We start from the raw sequence: 24,264 nt of genomic DNA on the forward strand, positions 1-24,264 counted from the left end.
TGAATAGATAAAAGGCACATCTGTGTGGAAGTGTTCTGCTATGATATATTCTCATTAGGATAATAAATGGTGACACATCCAAAAACGATGTCCTTTTATAGTCCTTGGGGCCTGAAGCCGTACATCCCTGCTTTAAATGAGTACCTTCTTCATGTTAAGAGGAAGGAAATTATTTTGGGAAAAGTAAAACATTTATATTTAATTCCTAAAGTGTTTGAATCTATCACTATGTCCTTATTATAGCACCTTTCCGACTGTCCTTATTAATAAGGCACTGTCAGACCCACCTTATACTTCTGTAGAAGACCCCTGATGTCAGCTGCAGTGGGTGGAGCGCTCTGTGTGGACTGGAGTTCTCTAGAGTGCTCTTCTGCTTTCATCCAATCCATCAGTTCCTGAATTGCTTGAAGAGATGGAAGTTTCTCCATAAGAAGCTTCAAAGACAAGTTTAGTTCGAATAAGTATGTGAAGGAAAGATCCATGATGGAGAGAGGGAGCAAGGATTAGTTTAAAAATTATTGTATATGGAACATTGATGAAAAAATATTCATGTTGTGGGCTATAAATATGTAAAATAAGATCTAAATTTACCAAGACAACATATTTATTTTCCTACAATGGGTATTTGCAAATATAGTGCTGCCTTTATATTGTTGATTAGATGTACTCACTAGCAGAGCGTATCTAACAAGAACTTCCTGTGCAGGACTTGGTTCTTCAGAGGACCAGGAATGTACAGTCCTTTGTACATGCCTAGTCCTCACCTTCTAGTGATCTAGCCGATCGCTCTTTGCCTGACATCACTTGCACGACTAGTGAATGCCTACAAGGTAGGTCACGCTACTTGAAGTGTAAAACATCTGCTCTTACCTTTTGCAGCTTCTCTTGAATGGGCGGTAATGCTGCAATAAGCTCCGCCCACCTTTCCTCGTATTTCGCCAAGCTCACTTTAAGGACTGCTGTGTCTGCTTCCTTCAGGCGGAGTAGCTGGGTGCCATTGTTCATCACTGAGGTCTTTAAGGAACATTTCTGATCCACATCATTTGTAAATTCCTTTAACACAATACAACTCAAGCATTACTATTAACAAATCTATTAAATAACACAAACAAGACACAGCAAGATCTCCTTAAAGCAGCAATATCACATCGAAAGGTTCATCGTTTTTCTCTTTAAATAACACGTTAAATACCTTTTTAAGCATGCATCTGATTTTTCTTAGCTGCCTCCCTACAAATCATTTTCTCATTTTCAAAATCTCAGAAGGTTGCCAGCTAAACAGACACAGGCTCACAAATTTCATAATGTTATTTGAAGGGAGAGAGGGCGGAAAAAGGGGAGGAGTTTAAAGTACACAAATTAGACAGAGCTCATAGGACCACTTCAAAGCCTCTCTGCTCACTACTGTATTGGCCATGTGCCCGTTTTGCTATGATAGTCCCTTATACTGTGCAAAATTATAAACATACTTTTTTACTCTCCTGGAAGTTGCAGGAGATTCACAATTTTTCTAGTAGTCCCCTTGAACCCACGGAAGAGTATGCAGATCTCCTGCATCTCACCAGCTTCCTAGTGAAGTGCACATGGTGGGGAGATAATCACGGTAACTGTGGTGCCGTATGGAGGGCGTGGGGCTAAATTATGAGAATAACTTCATTTTGGCCCCGCCCCCTCCCTGCAGACCCTACTGAATTGAGAGCCTGGCCCAACCCTCTAGTAGCAAACAGAGTCTCCTCTTCGGGCTACTCCCAGGGTGGAGACACAAAAAGTTGGCAAGTATGATTATAAATCATTCAAAGCAGCCTGATGATACGAACAAATGAAGATGATAAATTACAATAGTCTTCTTATAACCGGCTACAGTGATTCACCCAGTGAAGCGCACTTCATTTCTCCTGGGATTACTGCTTTAAATGATTTTGTGCTGTAAAATGGTTATACGTTAATGTAGTTCTATAAAAAGAAGCAGTGGTGCAAGTAGAATTTTTTTCTTTGTGGTACTGATAAGTAAAAATGGGTGTGGTCACGTGTCATGAGGGGGCGTGGTCATATGAAACTAGGGGAGTGGCTACATGACAATAGGGGCATGGCCACAATATGCCACACACCGTAATGCCCATTACACATTACGCCACACACCGTAATGCTTATTACACATTATGCCACACACTGTAATGCCCCTTACACATTATGCCACACACCGTAATGCTTAGTACACATTATGCCACACACCGTAATGCCCATTACACATTATGCCACACACTATAATGCTTATTACACATTATGCCACACACCGTAATGCCCCTAACACATTATGCCACACACCGTAATGCTTATTACACATTATGCCACACACCATAATGCCCATTGCACATTATGCCACACACCATAAATCTTATTACACATTATGCCACACACCATAACACCCATTACACATTATGCCACACACCATAAATCTTATTACACATTATGCCACACACCGTAACACCCATTACAAATTATGCCACACACCATAACACCCATTACACATTATGCCACACCGTAACGCCCATTACACATTATGCCACACACCGTAATGCCCCTTACACATTATGCCACACACCGTAATGCTTATTACACATTATGCCACACACCGTAGTGCCCATTACACATTATTCCCCTATGAAGTCACTGATTGAATAATAATAAATTACCATTTTTAACGATGGCTCTATTGATAAATGTCCCTCTCTATGGGGTAGATGTATTAAGCCTGGAAAGGGTATAAAGAAGTGATAAAGCAGTGATAAGTGCAAGGTGATAATGCACCAGCAAATCAGCTCATAACTGTCAATTTACATATTGCAGCTGATTAGCTGGTGTATTACTTATCACCGCTTTATCACTTCTTTATCCCTTCTCCAGGCTTAATACATCTGCCTCTAAAGGCCCATACACACCTGCCGATAAAATGAGCGACGTCGCTCATTTCCCCCCTCCCTGAGCGACGTCGCTCATTTTATCGGCAAGTGTGTATGCCGCAAGCGACGACCGATGCGTCCACGACCTGCATGCAGGGCTGGCGGAGGTGTGACGTCACTGAGCGATATGAACGGTCATATCGCTCAGTGTGTACAGTCGGCCGCCGACCGGCCGGCCCAGGAGGGGAAACATTAGACCACGTCGCTCACAGAGATACATCGTCTAATGTGTACGGACCTTAAGTTCTTTGAACAGTTTGGGGATTTTATGCAACTGCAATGGACAGCTCAAGCCTGGATATGAGGGCTACCTCTCATCCACTTACAGGACAGCATGGAAACTGAACTCCATAGAAACAGAATTTGACGGCAGATAAGAACCACTTGGCCCATCTAGTCTGCCCCTTTTTTTTTATCCTTTAGGCAATCTCAACCCCTTTTTGAACCTTAATTCTTTCTAAGGATATTCATATGTCTATCCCAAGCATGTTTAACTTGCTCTACCGTCTTATCCTCTACCACCTCTGATGGGAGGCTATTCCACTTATCCACTACCCTTTCTGTGAAGTAATGTTTCCTTAAAATTTCCCCTGATCTCCCCCCCTCCAGTCTCAGTGTATGTCCTCGAGTTCTAATACTTCTCTTCCTTTGAAGAATGTTTCCCTCCTGAACTTTGTTAAGACCCTTGGTATATTTGAAAGTTTCTATCATGTCCCCCCTTTCCCTTCTCTCCTCCAAACTATACATGTTAAGATCTTTTAGCCTTTCCGGGTAAGTTTTGTGATGTAGGCCATGCACCATTTTAGTTGCCCTTCTTTGTACACTCTCTAATGTATTTATATATTTCTGGAGATATGGGGGGTCATTCCGAGATGATCGTAGCTGTGCTAAATTTAGCACAGCTACGGTCATTCACACTGCAGAAGTGCAAAAGCATCGCACAGCGGCGATGCCTTTGCACTTCAAGAGTAGCTCCCGACCAGTGCAGCTTTAGCGTGCTGGCTGGCTGCTACTCATCGCTCCCCGGCCCGCAGCAGCTGCGTGTGACATCACGCAGCCGCTGCGGCCCGCCCCTTGTTCGGTCCGGCCACGCCTGAGATGGCCGGACCGCGCCCATGAAACAGCGGCCAAACGCCCCCACGCCCAGCGACCACCTCTGCCTGTCAATCAGGCAGAGGCTATCGGAGCGGCCCGATGGCCCTCTGGTATGCGCCGGCGCACTGCGGCGCCAGCGCATGCGCAGTTCTGACCCGATTGCACCGCTGCAAAAAACTGCAGCGTGCGATCGGGTCCAAACGACCCCCCTGGTCTCCAGAACTCCATACACTAGCTTCAGCCCCAGCTACGTCAAACAAATAAAAATGTTACCTACTGTTTCACAAAAGTAGAACTCTACCGTTGCAAAACATATAAATGAGACTGCACATACACGTTGCAATATACTTAGTTACGAGTATTCTATTCTTGATACAGTAAGTGATTTTCCAGTACTGAATAGTTGTTTGCTGGCTTCCCATAATGGCTGTACCTCTCTGAACTCTTTGCAATCTCTAAAAATGCGGTAAGAGCGTCCATTAATCCATTAACATGTGGCAGGGACTGGGTTTATTTCTGGAACATCTCTGCCTGGTGTCACGCATGAACTGAAACAATCTGAGCTGCGCTGTACTACAATTTTCTATCATGACGAGTGTATTTGGCAGACCAGGGTCCAGAATATAAGAGTTTGGTTTAGAAAAAGGTTCGACTGAGTAAATCACGTCAGAAAAGCCCCAACAGAAATATTAGTTTGATGATTTCTGGCATTAATTGCGCATGTAATATTTGTACTGGATTTACTGGTTGCTGAGTGAGAGTAAAGTGTTTAAGCCTTTTACTGGCAGAGGCCTGGAAACCACTAGAGAACTAACCACTGCGTCCCTCTGGTGCACACAGGCTGCACAGTCTCAGTTACACTACAGCGGAACACAGGCCCCAAGAGCTGGAGCAGTGCTCCATTTGTGGCACCATATGTAAGACGTACTACCTAAATGCAATTCAGCTCAGCTCCAAAAACAGGCCACAGCCGAACACTGTGTGAGGGGGCTACACTCAGGCTCAAATCTTCTAGCAGATGGCTGAGTAAAGTGGCAGAAAAGGAACGCCCCACATGTCAGTGCCAGCCCCCCCCCCCCCTGCAGAAGTGCAAAGGCATTGCACAGCGGCGATGCCTTTGCATTTCAAGAGTAGCTCCCGGCCAGCGCAGCTTTAGCGTGCTGGCCGGGAGCTACTCGTCGCTCCCCGGCCCGCAGCGGCTGCATGTGACATCACGAAGCTGCTGCGGGCCACTCCCTGCACGGTCCGGCCACGCCTGCATGGGCCGGACCGCGCCCACGAATTGGCGGCCAAACGCTGCCGTTTCGCCCCCTCCCGCCCATCGACTGCCTCTGCCTGTCAATCAGGCAGAGGCGATCGGATCGCAGTGACGGGCGGTTATGCGCCAGCGCACTGCGGCACCGGTGCATGCGCGGTTCTGACCCGATTGCTACGCTGCGAGAAACGTCAGCGTGCGATCGGGTCAGAATTACCCCCATTATTCTAAGGCAGATATGGAGGAAAAAGTGGAAACACTCTGTCAATGGCATTTGCAATTGCATACGGCACTGCTAACACTTGAGAAAGGGGTTGCGATCCCTGGGCGTTTCAGGGTGGAGATTGGGAGGTGTAGTAACATGTGCACAAAGAGGGGCCGTTTCGTGGGCAGGTGTCACAGGCGGGTCTGGGAACACTACTGCATTCCTAATCCCAAATCCACCACTTCAGAGGCCAAGTCTAGCTGAATTTGGGGAGAGTAGCTAGAGTAGAATCTAGATTACAGCAAGTATTCAGGGTGAGACAGATGTTGCGTCAATGTTGAAGCGATTGCAATCTCTGTGGCAATGGCACAGATCACAGCGTCAAAGTAGGCATCTCAGCGCTCATACCCTCCAATGTATGGGGGAGCACAAAGGGAAGTCGATTAGCTTTTGCATATTTCCGCTACTGAGAGATCAGTTGTGATCGCGGTTTCATTACCAGCCACCTAGCCTGCTATTTCTGTCCCTCATATCTCATGCCCCATTGATGATGATGATGATGACGATAATAATAATAATTTATTTATATACTGCCTTTCTGACAGTAGGATTTACAGAATGTTACATATTTGCAGTGGGAGAGGCAGCCATCTTGGACATGCTTAGTTGCTTTTTTAAAAGTAATCATTCACATCAGTCCCTGCAACACACCAGGGTCATTTTTTTGTCAGGAGCCAATAACTTAGCAACTGTTTATGGACATTATGGCAGGAAACTGGAGTGCTCTGAAGATACCCCACACAAACACAAGGAGAACATACAAACTCGATTTGTGGTAGCAATACTAACCACTGTGTGACTGTGTTTCCCTAGCGATGTCTCTAGTTCCTAATAAACTTATAGGCTACAGTCTCATGAATACTGATTCAGCACACAAAATGGCTGCCTACATTATAAGTAGGTGGGTACAACTTTTAGGGGTTGTGATGACCCACTATTGTTAAGCTGCCATATCATCAGCATCAGCTAACATGCTTCACCAGTGAGGAGATACTGGCAGGTACATGTGACGAAACCAGCGCTGGGGAAAACACACAACAGTAAGTGACCTCTCCTCTCTTAGTTATACCTGGGACAAGGGGGGGATTCGGATCTGAAAGAGGCTCTGGAAAAAATTTGTAGAAGTGGCCTCACGAGGGCAGCACCAGGGGTATACCGTGTAACCATGGCGGCAGCACCACCCCTCACATGTCAACAATCAAAACAGGCCCCACATGCCCATCAGCCCACCGTGAATATTCCCTGCTGGTCTATGACCAATCTGTCCCTATCTGGGACACTTAGCGCTACTATAGGTGCCTATGGAAGTGCTAAGTGACCCAGGTGCAGTGCGCTATTGTACAGTAGTCTGCTCTTAGCTCTAGATGCCAACAGACAGAGAGAATCCCTTTAGTACATACTGAGAAGCAGTATGTACAGGGATTCTCTTTACCTTTAGCATCCGTCCCCCTCCCCTCCCCTCCCTCCCCTTTTCTCCCCTTAGTACATGGACCTATTAGTTTGAAATTATTGATCTAAGCATCTCTGGCAACATCAAACAAAGTTGGACTAGAGTAAATATATTTGATTAGCTGTAATAGGCCAATTTGTGAAATGTCAAAGACAAATAAAATAGTTACTGCAATCAAGGTCTAAAGGTTCCCATACATCAGCAATGGATTAGGACAATTCCCCAAATTCCCGACGCATGGGTCGGGGAATTGAGGACATGTTGAATTTCCATGATTTGCTGATCCCGATCATTTCTTGATTGGATCAATAAATCAGAGAAATTCAACATGCTAAATTTCTTCAATACCCTGATGGATTGCCGATCATCGATGAACATTTTTCATCGGCGAATCTGCAAAACTGATCAATTTGGGGAAATCCTTGCAGATGTATGGGGCCCTTACATTTTTTCTTTTTTAGTCTATAAGTTAAACATGAAGTATTTGCTCCTTACAAAGAACGTGGAAAGGTTGCTTTTGATGGTGTCCAGGTTCTGAGAGGCCTCCAGTGACTGCATCCTGTAATGTTTCAGCTTCTGGTTGGCCGATTCCAGCCAATCTGATAACTCAGCCGAGTCCTTGTTATAACTGGAGGTAACAAACATCGCAAATTAGCACAAATGTTCTTGAGAAATAAAAATGTACAAAAAAAAACTTTGATGCTTTTGACTGAAGTGCAGCCAATACTAAAACATAGCGTTCAGAAGAAAATTGAAAAACCAGAAAACAGAATGCAGCGGCAGCTTTTTTGACAGACCTCAGATCATAAATTTTTTCCTTTTTATTAGCCAAACTTCTTAAAATATAAACAGAGATTAGATTTTTGCTCAATTCAAAAGGTTGAAAACATTTCCAGGAATCTGCTCCAGAATAACTATTTGAATTGAATAAGAATTTTCCAAAGAAATAAAAGCTGAGTTTGTGTTTTTTAAGACTCTTGGTGAAGCGTCGGCAACCAGCAAGTCACATGGGTTTACTGAGTGATTGAGTTACTCTTACCTGGCCAAATGGCTGACAAGAGACTCCAATCTGTGTAGTTCATGGTTGACATTCTTGGTTAACTGGGAACACTGCTGATCTATCATGTTAATATGGGCGTCTAGCTCTGGGCAGCTCGCTGCACTTTGCAGTCGTTTCCCGGCCACAATCATCTGGCACAGTGCTGATTCGTTCTCATCAATGAGTTTTTTAATTTGCTGGAATGGTAAAGGCAAGCAAAAATGTTATACATTATAAGGTCAATGGGGCAGATGTATTAACCTGGAGAAGGCATAAGGAAGTGATAAACCAGTGATCTGTGCAAGGTGATGAACACACCAGCCAATCAGCTCCCATATGTAAATTAACAGTTAAGAGCTGATTGGCCGGTGCATTATCACCTTGCACTTAACACTGCTTTATCACTGGTTTATCACTCCCTTATGCCTTCTCCAGGTTGATACATCTGCCCCAATGTGTTTGAGAAGGGTTATCAGTTATCTCTCATCTCCTGCATGTACGGGTGTCCCCAGTTTTGATGTAGACAGGAATGGGAGAAGCTGTAGTGAATCTATTATTAGAATGTTCACAGCGGTACAGACATTGCCGTTTCTATAATGGGCACACAATGCACCCATATTTTAATACTTACCTCTATGTAGTCCAGCGTTGGGCGCTGCAGCAGCGGCAAAAATCATAGCCAAAATGGCCGCCAGTAGTGAATTTGGTCTGCGGAACAAGTTTAAGTAGACCTGCGCATGCGACACGATGCCAGAGCCGTGCAGAGGAAGGGCTCCACCTGGAGTCTGTACAGGGGCCCCCACCTCTGTTAAAATGCCGCAGAGCATTTTCAGGTCATGAGGCATGACCGGCCTACTCATATGCATGATGTTAGAGAGGAAATAACTGCATGGGACAAGGACAGTTTCATGACGTGAATAGGTGGGACGGAGGCAAGAAAGAATCTCCATACTGAGAGCCAGATATTAGAATCAGCTCAGTCCTCCAGCTCCAATAACTACTGACGTGAGGCTCCTCTCTCACTGGCATGGGAAGATTGTTTGATAGGAGCTTGATCTGATATTTAGAATCGGTGGAGTAAATCAGGAGGAGATGACTACCAAAAACAGGTCTGCAAGGTCTCTCTTACTGACCGATTCATTCATACTGCCCTGTGATTCATTCATCTAGTCTATGACCGGATATGTGCATGAATGACCGGATATGTGCAGGCCCTGCTGAACAACCAGAGTTGTATGTAGAACAGTTGTAACAACAAAAAAAAACAATGAAAAATCAGTAATACAAAAGCAGTGATTCCACTGTTCCGACAACCATCTCGGCTCTTTATATTAGCTATAAATGAATTCAATGACTGTACAGTGAAAGTACACAGGTGACATTAGCAATCCACCCCTTGCATTCGGTGCTTGTCTACCTCAGCAGAATACTAGAATCTCCATGCAGCATACCTTTTGTAGCTGTTACTTCCGTACTGCTTATATACAGTAGCTGTCCATGTGCCCAATACACAGATCAATACATATGAATAAGACCAAAGGGTTTCTTGCATAATACAATTTTATGCTTTGCACAGAAACTAAAATAAGACAAAAGGTCCTTGATGTATATACCTGAAGCGCTCTCTATAATTTCCCGGAGCTATGAGAACACCCAGCTGAGACATTCAGGATCAGTAAGCGCTTCCCTGAATGGGAGATCTACATACCCCTTAAATCCTATAATGCTAATATCATATGAATACGACCGACATATTTCACACGGTCTGAAGTTACCTTATATTGATTAAGGCGTTCCATAACCCTGTCTTCCGATTCTTCCACCAAGCTATTAGTAGGAACCATAGATTTAAGGGCTTCCGACTTCTTGCTTAGAAAATCGTATTGTGAGTCAAGTTTATTCCAGTCCTGTTGGTATTAGGAAAATGAATGACCTTAGTGAAGTGTAAAACACTTTGTAAATAATGTAATATATAGATCTGTATAGGGCATAATAATGTGTATAGTAAACCTTGTACAAACAGTTTCTATGCTTAGGAGAACCACATTTTTGATGTAGCTCTGGTTGTCAACTTACTAGGCAATTGTTTTACAATACGAGTCAGTAGGGTGATACTTTTTGTGGAGAGTGTGCTAAAAAGGGGTGTACTACAAATTGCCGGCGCCGGGATCCCGACAGCCGGAATCCTGGCAGCAGGGTGAGCACAAAAGAGCCCCTTGCGGGCTCGCCATGCTGAGGGCACCGTGGCGCGCTACGCGTGCCACACTATTTATTCTCCCTCCAGGGGTGTCGTGGACACCCCGAGAGGGAGAAAAGTTGTAGGTATACCGGCGGTCAGGATTCCAGCACTGGTATGCTGAGCGCCGGGATCCCGACAGCTGGTATAACGAGTGCTACCCCTAAAAAGGGCTCAGATATTTACAAAGTAGGTGACATTCATTCAAATGTAGATAGGACAAAATAGATGACCTCTGCTCCATATACAGTCATGCAAGCAGGCCTGTCGTTTGTTTCTCTTCCTGTACCTTCATTACGCCCATCATATCAATACAATGGGCTTCTGCCTGTTCCCTCAGCCAATCAGCATCCCGCACCACTGTCTGTATATTCTCCTTGCCAAGGTCAGGATTGGGATTCTTAGTGGTGAGAGATTGTAGCAGCAGAACTTGACTGTCCAGGATACTGAAAAACTTCTGTATTAGAGAAAGAGAAGGAGACAAATCTTTACTCCATACATATGTTAGTCTTTGTCAGCTATTTATAATCTGTGCTAGAACGCCAGCAACGGCCTTTTTCCACCCCTCCATTGAAGGAGGAATGTCATATGCTTGAAAAAACATAACAACTATTAACTATTGCATGGAGCTCTGTGTCTGCTACGAACAATTAACATCTCCCTTATGCATGGAGCTCTGTGCCTGCTACTAACAATCAACATCTCTCTTATGCATGGAGCTCTGTGCCTGCTACTAACAATTAGCATCTCCCTTATGCATGGAGCTCTGTGCCTGCTACTAACAATTAACATCTCTCTTATGCATGGAGCTCTATGCCTGCTGCTAACAATTAACATCTCTCTTATGCATGGAGCTCTGTGCCTGCTACTAACAATTAACATCTCTCTTATGCATGGAGCTCTGTGCCTGCTACTAACAATTAACATATCTCTTGTGCATGGAGCTCTGTGCCTGCTACTAACAATTAACATCTCTCTTATGCATGGAGCTCTTTGCCTGCTACTAACAATTAACATCTCTCTTGTGCATGGAGCTCTGTGCCTGCTACTAACAATTAACATCTCTCTTATGCATGGAGCTCTGTGCCTGCTACTAACAATTAACATATCTCTTGTGCATGGAGCTCTGTGCCTGCTACTAACAATTAACATCTCTCTTATGCATGGAGCTCTTTGCCTGCTACTAACAATTAACATCTCTCTTGTGCATGGAGCTCTGTGCCTGCTACTAACAATTAACATCTCTCTTATGCATGGAGCTCTGTGCCTGCTACTAACAATTAACATCTCTCTTGTGCATGGAGCTCTGTGCCTGCTACTAACAATTAACATCTCTCTTGAGCATGGAGCTCTGTACCTGCTACTAACAATTAACATCTCTCTTGTGCATGGAGCTCTGTGCCTGCTACTAACAATTAACATCTCTCTTGAGCATGGAGCTCTGTGACTGCTACTAACAATTAACATCTCTCTTGTGCATGGAGCTCTGTGCCTGCTACTAACAATTAACATCTCTCTTATGCATGGAGCTCTGTGCCTGCTACTAACAATTAACATCTCTCTTGTGCATGGAGCTCTGTACCTGCTACTAACAATTAACATATTTTAATTAACATATTTTCTTATGCATGGAGCTCTGTGCCTGCTACTAACAATTAACATCTCTCTTATGCATGGAGCTCTGTGCCTGCTACTAACAATTAACATCTCTCTTATGCATGGAGCTCTTTGCCTGCTACTAACAATTAACATCTCTCTTGTGCATGGAGCTCTGTACCTGCTACTAACAGACATCTTTTCCTGACTGCCTGCATGGGGTGTGGATGATAGAGTCGACCAGACTTAGGTCGACAGTGCCTAGGTCGACCACCAAGTCGACACCTGAAATAGGTCGACACAAGCATTAGGTCGACTTGGACACAGTCAACATGACAAAAGGTCGACATGAGTTTTTTTTTTGTCATTTTCTTTGTAGAATGACCGGGAACCCCAATTAGTGCCCCATATACCCTCGCATGGCTCGTTTCGCTCGGCACAGGTTACCGTTCCCAATGGTAGTCCACGTGGATCGTAAAGTATGAAAAAGTTTAAAAAAAAAGATTTTTAAAAATAAATAAAATAAACTCATGTCGACCTTTTGCCATGTCGACCTAGTGTCCACGTCAACCTAGAAACCATGTCGACCTAATGCATGTCGACCAATAGTGTCAACCTAAGCGTGGTCGATTTAGAGACTGCATACCGCCTGCACCATACTTATCTATTTAATAGATAAATATCTCTGGTAAAACATATGATACAATTGTATCTACTATCACATGCATCAAACCTTGAGGAGACTTTTGAGCAGAAACAATGTGTTTATAATCTCTATTTATTGTAGGTCACTGCGGTTTAATAGATTTGCAGTTTAGTAAAATATGTATTGACTTTTAAATCTTTATTCAGGCGTTGATCGCAGCAGCAAATTTGTTAGCAGTTGGGCAAAACCATGTGCACTGTAGGGGGGGGGGCAGATATAACATTTGCAGAGAGAGTTAGATTTGGGTGGGTTATTTTGTTTCTGTGCAGGGTAAATACTGGCTGCTTTATTTTTACACTGCAATTTCAATTTCAGTTTGAACACACCCCACCCAAATCTAACTCTCTCTGCACATGTTACATCTGCCCCACCCAGAGGCGGAACAACTGCCAGTGCAACCAGTGCGTTGCACTGGGGCCCGCCTCTGTCCAGGGGCCCAAAGCATGTAATGAGTCAAACTGATTCATTACATGCCGCTGTGTGCTGCGGGCAACCGCTGCCCGCAGCACACAGCCGCCCGGAGAGGAGCGCACTGCAGCGGTACGGGGGAGAAGGAGGAGGAGGGAGCCGCAGCAGCGCTTTGTTACTGGTGGAGGCGCTGCTGCTGCTGCCCCTCTGCTTCACTATAGGCTGTCTTCCGAGAACATCCTATAGCGAAGCAGAGGGGCAGCAGCAGCAGCGCCTCCACCAATGACACAGCGCTGCTGCGGCTCCCTCCTCCACCTCCCTCCTCCTCCTCCTCTCCTGCCCGGGAATCGTCAGAAGCTGCACCGAGGAGCCTGAGCCAGCGGAGAGGGTAAGTATAATTCTTCTTTCTTTCTTTCTTTTTCTTTCTTTCTTTCATTCTTTCTGTCTTTCTTGGGACTGTCTGCCGCAATGTGTAAAAATGGGGAATCTGCCTGCCGCAATGTGTAAAAATGGGGAATCTGCCTGCCGCAATGTGTAATAAGGGGGAATCTGCTTGCCGCAATGTGTAAAAAGGGGGAATCTGCCTGCCGCAATGTGTAAAAAGGGGGAATCTGCCTGCCGCAATGTGTAAAAAGGGGGAATCTGCCTGCTATAATGTGTAAAAAGGGTGACGCTGTCTGCCGTAATGTGTAAAAAGGGGACGCTGTCTGCCGTTGTGTGTAAAAAGGGCACGCTGTCTGCCGTTATGTGTAAAAAGTGTACGCTGTCTGCCGCTATGTGTAACAAGGGCACGCTGTTTGCCGTTATGTGTAAAAAGGGGACGCTGTCTGCCGTTATGTGTAAAAAGGGGACGCTGTCTGCCGTTGTGTAAAAAGTGCACGCTGTCTGCCGTAATGTGTAAAAAGGGGGACGCTGTCTGCCGTAATGTGTAAAAAGGGGACGCTGTCTGCCATAATGTGTAAAAAGAGGAATCTGTCCGCCGTAAGGTGTAAAAGGGTCTCTACCTGGTGTAGTGGTGCTACTGTGTGGCGTAATTTGAATAATGGAGACTACTGTGCACCGTTTTATGAATTGGTATTATTTTGTGGCCACACCCCTTCCCCACGAAGCCATGCCTACGGCGCGCACTGCCCCTGTTTTGAATGCAGGGGTGGGGCTCCGATGCAGTTTCTTGCACACAGTGCTAAAATGGCTAGTTACGGCACTGTTGCTAGGTATCCATTTCTCTGGCCCTGAGCAGGTCCCCCTCACCAGATCCTCTCCAGGGGTGAGGGGGTGGACTTGGATGGGATGGGATGGGGGGGGCCCAAAGCATTTTGTCGCACCTGGGCCCACCGCTCGCTAGTTCCGCCACTGGCCCCACCTGCAGTGCACATGGTTTTGCCTAACTGCTAACAAATTTGCTGCTGCGATCAGATCTGAATTAGGCCCTATGTGTTGTTTTGAATTTTTGGAAGATAAGAAAACTTCCGTTTATCATTTGCTGTTACATTACTAAAAATCTCATTTATGTTTCAGACTGTTATTATAGGCACCAGGAGACAAGATATTGGATATTCCTCTATCTGTATAAAGGGGTTCACTACGGCTGGCCGGCGGTCGGGCTCCCGGCGACCAGCATCCCGGCGCCGGGAGCCCGACCGCCGGCTTACCGACAGCTTGGCGAGCGCAAATGAGCCCCTTGCGGGCTCGCTGCGCTCGCCACGCTACGGGCACGGTGGCGCGCTACGCGCGCCACACTATTTTATTCTCCCTCTATGGGGGTCGTGGACCCCCACGAGGGAAAATAAGTGTGGGTATGCCGGCTGTCGGGCTCCCGGCGCCGGTATACTGAGCGCCGGGAGCCCGACCACCGGCAAACAGAAGACCACCCGTATAAAGTGTTGCTGCCTATGAGGACAGCCCATTTTCCACATGGATATTACAGACACTCCGCCTCTGCCTCAGTACATCTCTTTACATAGGAAACAGAGTAAACTGTCCTGTGGATTATCTTTAACCGCTTCCTAATAAGCACTTTAGGAAAAGTTTCCTGGATCACTGTGACGGTAGGTACAATAGACATCCGAGCAGGAGTGCTTAGTGCAGGCAGTACTCCACTCCAGAATGCATTCAGTTGCTGACGGAATTCAGGTCACACTGTCTAATCCCAACACTGGGCAGTGGTCAGAGATTATTCTGTGCAGAGGATAATGCCAGTGGTAACAGTACTGTCTGTAGTGTGACAAGCATACAGCCTGCCAGTGATTGTATGAATGCTAGATGGTTCAAGCGTCACCATGCCCTATTATTACCTGTGGCCACATGGTGGAAAAAATCTGTTCATTTTAGGGTATTTTTCAATAAAAATCTGCCATGTAAAACTTGATAAAGTAGGTGGGATTGCTAAACATACATTTATTAATACAAACTAGCAGTGCTTAAATAGTAGTGCTGCACACTGTGGGTCTGTTTCAGGAGCAAATAAAAACATGGGAGTAAACCAGGGGAAATTTGCTCCAGGAACAAACCATGGGAGTGATTCAAATCTGATCACTGATGTGCGTTTTCACACAGCGGGCGACCAGGTCCTAACTGCGCATGCGTATGCACCGCAATGCGCATGTGCGTCGCACAACAACAACGGGCATCGACGGTCAGCGACAGGATGGTGCGAAAAATCCGATCACACGGGCGTTCGCAAGGTGGTTGACAGGAAGAGGCTGTTTGTGGGTGGTAACTGAGCGTTTATAGGGAGTGTTCGGAAAAATGCAGGCGTGCCAAAGCGTTTTCAGGGAGGGTGTGTTACGTCCGCTCCAGCCCCGATCAGCCTGATTCTATTGCACTGTAGGAGTAAGTCCTGGGCTGCGCAGAGACTGCACAAAGTGAATTTTAGCAGCTCGGCGTACACATGGGAACGCACACTCGCACGGCGAATATACACTCCGCCTGAAGGTGGCGACTATCTGAACACAGGACAGCAAAATAAGCAGCCGAGCGATCAGATCTGAGTGACCCCCAATGTTGCAAAGCAAGGGGTGCAAATACATTTTTTTTTTTGCATTCATGGAAAATACTCTCTATGGGATCAGTACGAAATACCGCTGGACGGGATCCCGGCGGTCGAAATACAGACACTGGAATCCCGACCAGCACAATCCTGACAGGGGTGGCGAGTGGAACGCAGCCCCTTGCGGGCTCGCTGCACTCACCACGCTGTGGGCACGATGCCTCGCTATGCTCGGCACACTATTTTATTCTCCCTCTATGGGTGTCGTGGACACCCACGGAGGGAGAATATGTCAGGATTGTGCCGGTCGGGATTCCGGTGTCGGTATTTCGACCGCCGGGATTCCGTCCGGCGGGATCTTGACCGCCTCCCCTCTCTATGCAGTGAACAAGTATTGGGGCAGTTTTGTTTTTCCAGTGAAATTTAGAATTAAACTATATCACGCCCTTACCAAGTATAAACGTCTATGCACATTTTAAATCTGCCCCATCTGCCGTGTAACATGGTTTTACCAAGGGGCAAATTGTGCCTCTATTTGCTTATTTATTTTATTTGCTCATAACTCAGGGCATAACTCAGACCTGAGCGCTGTTGTGCGATTTTGCATGACGGGCGATTATCGATCGACTGCGCTTGCGCATGGATTGCAATGTACAGGTGCGAGATAGAACTGTGAAAGAATGATGCGAAAATTTCGATCGCTAGGCGCACACAAGTTGATTGACAGGATGAGGACGTTTGGGGGTGGTAACTGTCCGTTTTCTGGGAGTGTCAGGAAAAACGCAGGCGTTCTCAAGCATTTTTTAAGGATGGTGTCTGACGTCAGCTCCGGCCCCGATCAGCCTGTTTCTTTCGCATTGTAGAAGTAAGTCCTGAGCTACGGCACAGACTGAAGAGACTGGAAAAATGATTCAGTGGTGAGTGAGTTGCGTACAGATTGTTTTCTCACGGCGCACGCATGCATTCACACTCTCTATGGGCGGCGGCTATCTGATCACAGCCCTCTGCAAAAACGCAGAGGAGCGATCTGGTCTGAGTTAGGCCCTCTGAATTAGTCCTGGGAAGTAAAAAGGGGCGAAGATTTCAAAAAATGTCAAAATCCAGGTAATTTCCAATCAAATGTCATAAAAAAAAAAAATCGGGGAGGACTTGTGGCAAAAATGCAACTGGTAAAATCTGCACGCATTTCTATGTTGGTAGAAGACTAATATGCAAGTGTAGCTTTACACTATACAACAGCAATGTACGAACATGTGAAATAATCATTATTCTATTTCCACTGCTATGCACTTCCAGCGCTTGGACGGCATGTAAAACATATAACACACATAACACAACAGCTAATGATGAGCAATTAGTGGCAAGTAAAAATAGCCAGCAAAGATGACTTCTACATAAGCCTGCCCGCACCTGCCAGTGAAAATAGCTGCAATACTCGGAACAGGCATTTGGGAACGTTGAGAGATTAGGCGAGAGATCAAGAGTGGTGAATGAGGTCAGCAAACTGGTAAAACTGTATAAGAAGATTAGCTAATTAATAATTAGCCTCTATCAGCAGGTTCCTGCTTAGGTTTATTAAAATCGAAAGAAATGATTACTGATCTTGATATACTCAAGCAATGCATATTTTATCAAGAACAGTCAATATGTATGATTTATGCACAAGGGCTTCATTTAGAGCACCATACAGAAAGTAATGTTGGTTTTCTAGGTTTTGTCCATACTTGTTTACGTGTATATACATTGCAGGCAAGCTCATTGGGGGAATTCAATTGAGATCACCGGCCGTTCTCCCATCTAAAGTGACAGTAGATCGCAGGGGAAATATTGAATTGACGCAGGTGATCGCGCTTTCTGCGCCCATCAGTCGCGCCTGAATGGAGCTACAATTGAATAGCTCCATTGGGCACCATCTGCTGGCTAAAATAACAATTGAATTCCCTTCAATATATTAGCACAGTGGTTCTCAAACTTGGTCCTCAGGACCCCACACATTTTCCATGTCACCCAGCAGCTGCACTGTGTACCATCAACTGTCACATTTTAAAAATCCACAGGTGACCTGGAAAACATGAACTGTGTGGGGTCCTGAGGACTGAGTTTGAGAACCTGTGTATTAGCAGGTCTGGATACGTGCAATCTTCCTATATTACCTTGCGATAGAACACGACAGAATCTATGCTCAGCATCAGCTGATAGGACTATTAACCTCCCTACAGCTGCCCAATCAGATCACTTTATTATTATTATGGGATATTACGACTGTCAGGTGCCTACTGCAATGAGGGTAACTGAGATAGGCGGACACATTTTATGATTTAGGGACTAATTCAGGTTGGATCACAAATCGCAATCCAACTGGAATTATTATGATCGCCCCGCGGGCGCATACGCAACACCCGTCCTGCGCATGTGCCCACACTTTCTGTGGGGGGGCTGCAGAAATTGCGATCGCCTCTGCCTGTCAATCAGGCAGAGGCGGTTGCGGGGCGGCAATGCTCCGTTTCAAGGGCGGAGATGGGGCGTTGCGGAGGCGTTGCGCACAGGGGCGTGATCGCGGTGGCTGCGTGACATCACATGCAGCTGCCGCGATCGGGAACATGGCGGAGGGCCTCCTGGGGGCCCAGCTAAGCTGCACCGGCAGGAGGCATCCTTTATTTCTGCTAACAAGCAGAAATTGCAATGGGTTCGCAATTCCTGCCTGTTGAAGGGGAGGGGGGGGGGGGGGGGGGTCGGAGGTCAGCATGCTGGGTGGCCTTGCCCTGCGATGGGCGGCATTAGCAGAATTTGCAATCCTTACTGAATTAGACCCTTAATCCATTACTGAAATAACCATTAGTAACAGCTTAGAAAAGAAAGAATGAGGTTTGTGCCAAATCATTCCAAAGCTATCGAGAACCTAATGCCAATGCAGACAGCCTGCAGGTCAGTTACAATGTTTTACTAAGTGACTGTGGGGAAGATGTATCAAGCCTTAGAGAGAGATAATGTGGACAGTTTCTGTCATTTATCTAGCACAGCCTATGAAATGACTGTTATAAGCTGATTGGTTGACTTGGGCAACTTCTACACTTTATCTTGTACTGAGACTTGATACATCTCCCCATGTCTATTGTTTTTAACAAGAAAAGCTCATGTTAAAAAAAAAAAAAAAAAAAAGGCAAGTGCTGTTCTACAGAGCAAGCACAGACATACCGGAGCACAAAGGACATTTTATAGGGACTGTACATCTGTCAGTACATCACTGCAGGTCAGACATACCTTGTGATCCTGTATATGGGAGTCTAGGCTTTCTTTGCTTCGGCAGCGGTATCCTTTACTTCTTGCAATCTTCTCTTTCCCCAGAGACAACAGTTCAGCTACCCCGCGTAGCAGTGTATCCATCTGTGACTTACTAACAGCCGCACTATAACATTCGTTTTGTTTTGTTCGAAGAATTTGCCAAATATCATCCAGGACATCCTAAAATAATACATATTATTACTGTCTCTTTAAGAGAAATATGCAAAAAAGCAAACATCACTAACACTTCAATACCAAGACTTATGGTCATGACTAAATATGGCCACTGGTTGGCAGCAAAGAGTCAAATGTCAGGATTTTGAACAGGTGCAATAGTTTGGTATTTGGTGAAAAACCATTCTGGGGCTTTTCAGGTACAGTACATGTTGGTTGCTTTCTGGGGTCTTCAGGTACATATGTGTTGCATTCTGGGGGTCTTCAGGTACATATGTGTTGCATTCTGGGGGTCTTCAGGTACATATGTGTTGCATTCTGGGGGTCTTCAGGTACATGTGTGTTGCATTCTGGGGGTCTTCCGGTACATATGTGTTGCATTCTGGGGGTCTGCAGGTACATATGGGTTGCATTCTGGGGGTCTTCAGGTACATATGGGTTGCATTCTGGGGGTCTTCAGGTACATATAGGTTGCAGGGAGCAGGTTCATGCTCAGGACACCACCAGGATTCTCTGTATTATAAAACATCCCAGTCTAGCGTGTTGTATTCTCACCTCCAACTTGTGGATTTCCTGATTAGAACATATGGGGATTGAAAGTTTATCTCCTCTCTCTTTCAAAGCTGATACTTGACTTTCAAAGTTCTGAAGTTCTGACTCATACACAGCCGCTTCCTGAGGTAACAAATACACATACATTAATTTGTTGGCATATTCTATTGCATACTGAAGTATATTTACACTTCCTTGGCATGTTTCTATATTGGCATTCATTATGAATCCCCAGGAACACCGCCGTCACAAGTAACTCACCATGAGCTGTAGTATGTAGGGCGAGTGGAACAATAATAAATATTCTTCTGAATTAACTTTAAGGGGGTATTCAATTAGCTGTGATAATTTACAGATGCTAATTGATTCGCTGGGGGCTACCCAGCATTTATTGGGGATTATGCTATGGGTGCCTCAGCCACGCAATGCATAATCCCAGATAAGCAGCTCACAATAACACATGGGTCAGGATACTTATCCCGGATATCATGTGTTATTGCACGAAACTAGAACATGTTTCTCCCCCACAAAAAAAGAAGAGTCCTTTAATTGAATATCCCGATAATGGCCATTGTTTTTTGGGGGGAGAAAAAGTATCGGTGCAATTGAATACCGGCCTCTATGTGACCCAGGTTTTAGCCAGCGTTCCTGCTCATTTGTCGCCCTACGCCTGCTGACTGTCATCAATGTGCTGGACTCAACAATGTATAAAGGGGCATATTGCCAAGTCTGGGAATACCAGGATCACCAGTTATCTGCTTAGTAGCCATGGTAGTAACAAGACAAGGACTATTCCACCGGTGAGCTCCAGATGACCAGGGTAAAGGGCTGGCAACAATGGGTATTATTACTTTATTTCCAAAGATTCTATTCTGCCTGCAAGTGCGCAATGGGGGAGGTGGTGGCAATAAGGCTAAGTTAAGAATAGTCCTGAAATTAAAATAGCTTTTAGTTCCATGATACTATATATCCTAATATATACACAGGTAAAAATAGGGATTTTTGTTTACTTACCGTAAAATCTCTTTCTCTGATTCCATCTGGGGGACGCTGCGCCGTTACTTGTGGGTTAGAGGTGTGAGGTTGTGGAGTTTGGCACAGAACTATTAAAAACCTGACTCCTCCCCCCTCTAACCCCTCCCATCTCCTTCCTGCCTAGCCAGCACCTCAGTTAACGTTTAGCCAAGCCAAAGGAGATAGACCGAAAAAAATTAACCGGTTAAACCAGACAAACCTATGGGAGGGATCGCAGCGTCCCCCAGATGGAATCAGAGAAAGAGATTTTACGGTAAGTAAACAAAAATCCCTATTTCTCTTTCATCCATCTGGGGGACGCTGCGCCGTTACTTGTGGGATTTCCCAAAGCAAGCTAATGAGAGGAGGGAGACGTTGACGGCATAGCCGTCTGTAAAATACGACGCCCAACAGAGGCAGTCTCCAAACCAAAAGTATGAAAACGGTAAAACTTTGTGAAAGTATGGACTGACGACCAGGTCGCCGCCCTGCACAGCTGCTCAATAGATGCGCCACCGCGAATAGCCCAAGAGGCTCCAACAGCTCTAGTCGAATGAGCCCTAATTGAGTCAGGAACCGAAACATTTGAAGACACGTACGCCTGTCTGATGGCCGAAGTTACCCAACGGGCCACAGTGTTCTTGGAAGCCGGCCAACCTCGTTTGGGAGCATCAATCAATACCAACAAGGTATCCGTACGACGGAAAGACTCTGTGCGAGACAAATAAACACGTAAGGCCCGAACAACATCCAGGAGGGCCAAATGGGAGTTCTCCCCGGGAGAAGATGACGGAGTAAATGCTGGAAGGACAATGTCCTGATTTAAATGGAATGCTGAAACAATCTTTGGAAGGAAAGAAGGCTTAGTCCGCAGAACCACCCGGTTCTCATGAAACACTAACAAGGGCGGCCTGCAAGAAAGGGCCGCCAACTCAGACACTCGTCTAGCTGAGGCAATAGCTAAAAGAAAAACAAAACAACTTTTAGTGTTAGATAACGTAGTTCTACAGATTCCAAAGGCTCAAATGGAGATTTTTGAAGGGCCGTAAGGACCAAGTTTAAATCCCAGGGAGGAATCGGAGGAACAAAAGGTGGTTGAATCCGAAGTACTCCCTGAAGGAATGTCTGAACCTCTGGAATGATCGCTAGTTTCTTTTGAAAAAGAACCGACAAGGCCGAAACCTGACCCTTCAGTGAAGAAAGCCTCAAACCTTTCTCGATACCCTACTGAAGGAAAGATAGCAGGCGAGGAAGTTTAAACAAATGCGGAGTCAAGCCCCGCTTTTCGCACCAAGCAATGTAAATACGCCATACCCTATGGTAAATGCCAGAAGTCACCGGTTTCCTAGCCCGAATCATCGTCTGCACAACAGAACGAGAAAGACCTTTTGCTTTTAAAATGTTGGATTCAAGAACCAAGCCGTCAAAACCAGCCGACTTAAATCTGGGTGGCGACAAGGTCCTTGAAGAAGAAGATCTGGTCGCAGAGGGAGACGAAAGGGGTCTCCGACGATCATGCTGCGCAGAAGAGTGTACCACTGTCGGCGCGGCCAATCTGGAGCCACCAGAATTATTGCAAGACCTTCTCGCCGAATGCGTTGAAGTAGACGTGGAATCAGCGGAATTGGCGGAAACACGTAACCCAGTAGAAACTGGCACGGGGCTGTTAGAGCATCGATCAGAAATGCTTGAGGATCCTGAGTTCGCGAGCCGTAGTGAGGAAGCTTCTTGTTGAGACGAGACGCCATTAGGTCTACGTCGGGCATTCCCCAGCGGGCCGCTAGAGAGAGAAACACCTCCTGGTGAAGTTCCCATTCTCCCGGATGAATCGTGTGATGACTCAAAAAATCTGCTTCCCAGTTCTCGACTCCTGGAATGTGAATTGCGGATATTACTGGAACCCAACGTTCCGCCCACGTGAGAATCTGAGCAACTTCTCTCATGGCTGACCAGCTGCGAGTTCCTCCCTGTTTGTTGATGTAAGCCACTGCTGTGGCATTGTCGGACTGCACACGAACTGGATGACCCTGTACCATGGTCTGAATCTGAAGGAGTGCATACCGGATTGCCCTCAATTCCAGAATGTTGATCTGTAATTTTGACTCGTGACTGTTCCAGCGCCCCTGGAAGTGATGAGTCTGGAACACTGCTCCCCAACCGCTGAGGCTTGCGTCCGTGGTGACCATCATCCAAGACCAAACCGTGAACGGCGCTCCTTTTCTCAAATTGTGACTGTGAAGCCACCAGTGAAGCGACTGACGAGTCTTTACCGACAATCTGATCAACTGCAATTCGAGACGTGGATCCATCCGAGTCCAACAGCCGAGAATCTGAGCCTGAAGAGGTCGGGCATGAAATCTGGCGTATGGGACTGCCTCGAAGGAAGACACCATCTTGCCTAACACCTGCATGCATCTGAGGACCGACACTACCGGTAAGTGCAGCAGGGTCCGGATTCTGGACAGCAGATCCTGAATCTTGTCCGTAGGAAGAAACACCTTCTGGCTGTTAGTGTCGAATAAAAGTCCCAGAAAAATCATTTTCTGGGAAGGGAGTAAAGACGACTTTGGAAAGTTTATTATCCATCCGAATGACTGCAGAGTCTCTATCGTTAGACGCAGGTTCTGATTGAGAATCGCCTCTGACGGGGCCTTGACCAACAGATCGTCCAAGTATGGAGTGATGTTGACCCCCTGACAACAGAGAACCGCGACGACATGACCCATGACTTTTGTAAATACTCGAAGAGCCGTGGATAGACCTAAGGGAAGAGCCTGAAACTGAAAATGCCACGGACCGACTGCAAATCTAAGAAGAGATTGATGACCTATCCAAATAGGAACATGTAGGTAGGCGTCTTTTATGTCTATTGAAGCCAAATATTCCCCTGGCTCCATGGCGGCGATTATTGAGCGAATGGATTCCATCTTGAATTTTTGGGTTGAGAGATACGGGTTTAGGGCTTTTAGATTCAGAATGGGTCGGAACGAACCGTCCGGTTTGTCCACGAGAAAAAGACCCGAGTAAAATCCCGACCTCTCTGTTGAGCGGGAACTGGAAGAATTACACCATCTTGTAAAAGAGTGGCTGTTGCATGAAGAAGAGCTCGACGTCTGGAGGAATCGCTTGGAAGAGGAGTGACGAACAGACGATATGGGACTGGTTCCTCGAGATCTAACATATATCCCCTGGATATAACCCCCGTCACCCAGCGATCGGGGTTCGACAGAAGCCATACCTCTT

General features: G+C 45.9%; 1 protein-coding gene across 2 annotated transcripts in view; it reads right to left on the reverse strand.

Annotated features, from left to right (window-relative positions):
- The window catches only part of SYNE2 (spectrin repeat containing nuclear envelope protein 2), a 447,442-nt gene that overhangs the window by 78,349 nt on the left and 344,829 nt on the right, over positions 1-24,264 (reverse strand). For both annotated transcript variants that reach the window (XM_063947243.1, XM_063947242.1), the window contains exons 71-78: positions 20,011-20,130; positions 19,261-19,461; positions 10,590-10,757; positions 9,840-9,971; positions 8,065-8,261; positions 7,521-7,653; positions 871-1,053; positions 288-434 (exon numbers count right to left, since the gene is read on the reverse strand). In XM_063947243.1, the coding sequence (XP_063803313.1) occupies positions 288-434; positions 871-1,053; positions 7,521-7,653; positions 8,065-8,261; positions 9,840-9,971; positions 10,590-10,757; positions 19,261-19,461; positions 20,011-20,130 (1,281 nt within the window). The remainder of the gene's footprint in view (positions 1-287; positions 435-870; positions 1,054-7,520; positions 7,654-8,064; positions 8,262-9,839; positions 9,972-10,589; positions 10,758-19,260; positions 19,462-20,010; positions 20,131-24,264) is intronic.

This window comes from Pseudophryne corroboree, chromosome 12 (assembly GCF_028390025.1).
Source record: "Pseudophryne corroboree isolate aPseCor3 chromosome 12, aPseCor3.hap2, whole genome shotgun sequence".
Taxonomy (NCBI): Eukaryota; Metazoa; Chordata; class Amphibia; order Anura; family Myobatrachidae; genus Pseudophryne; species Pseudophryne corroboree.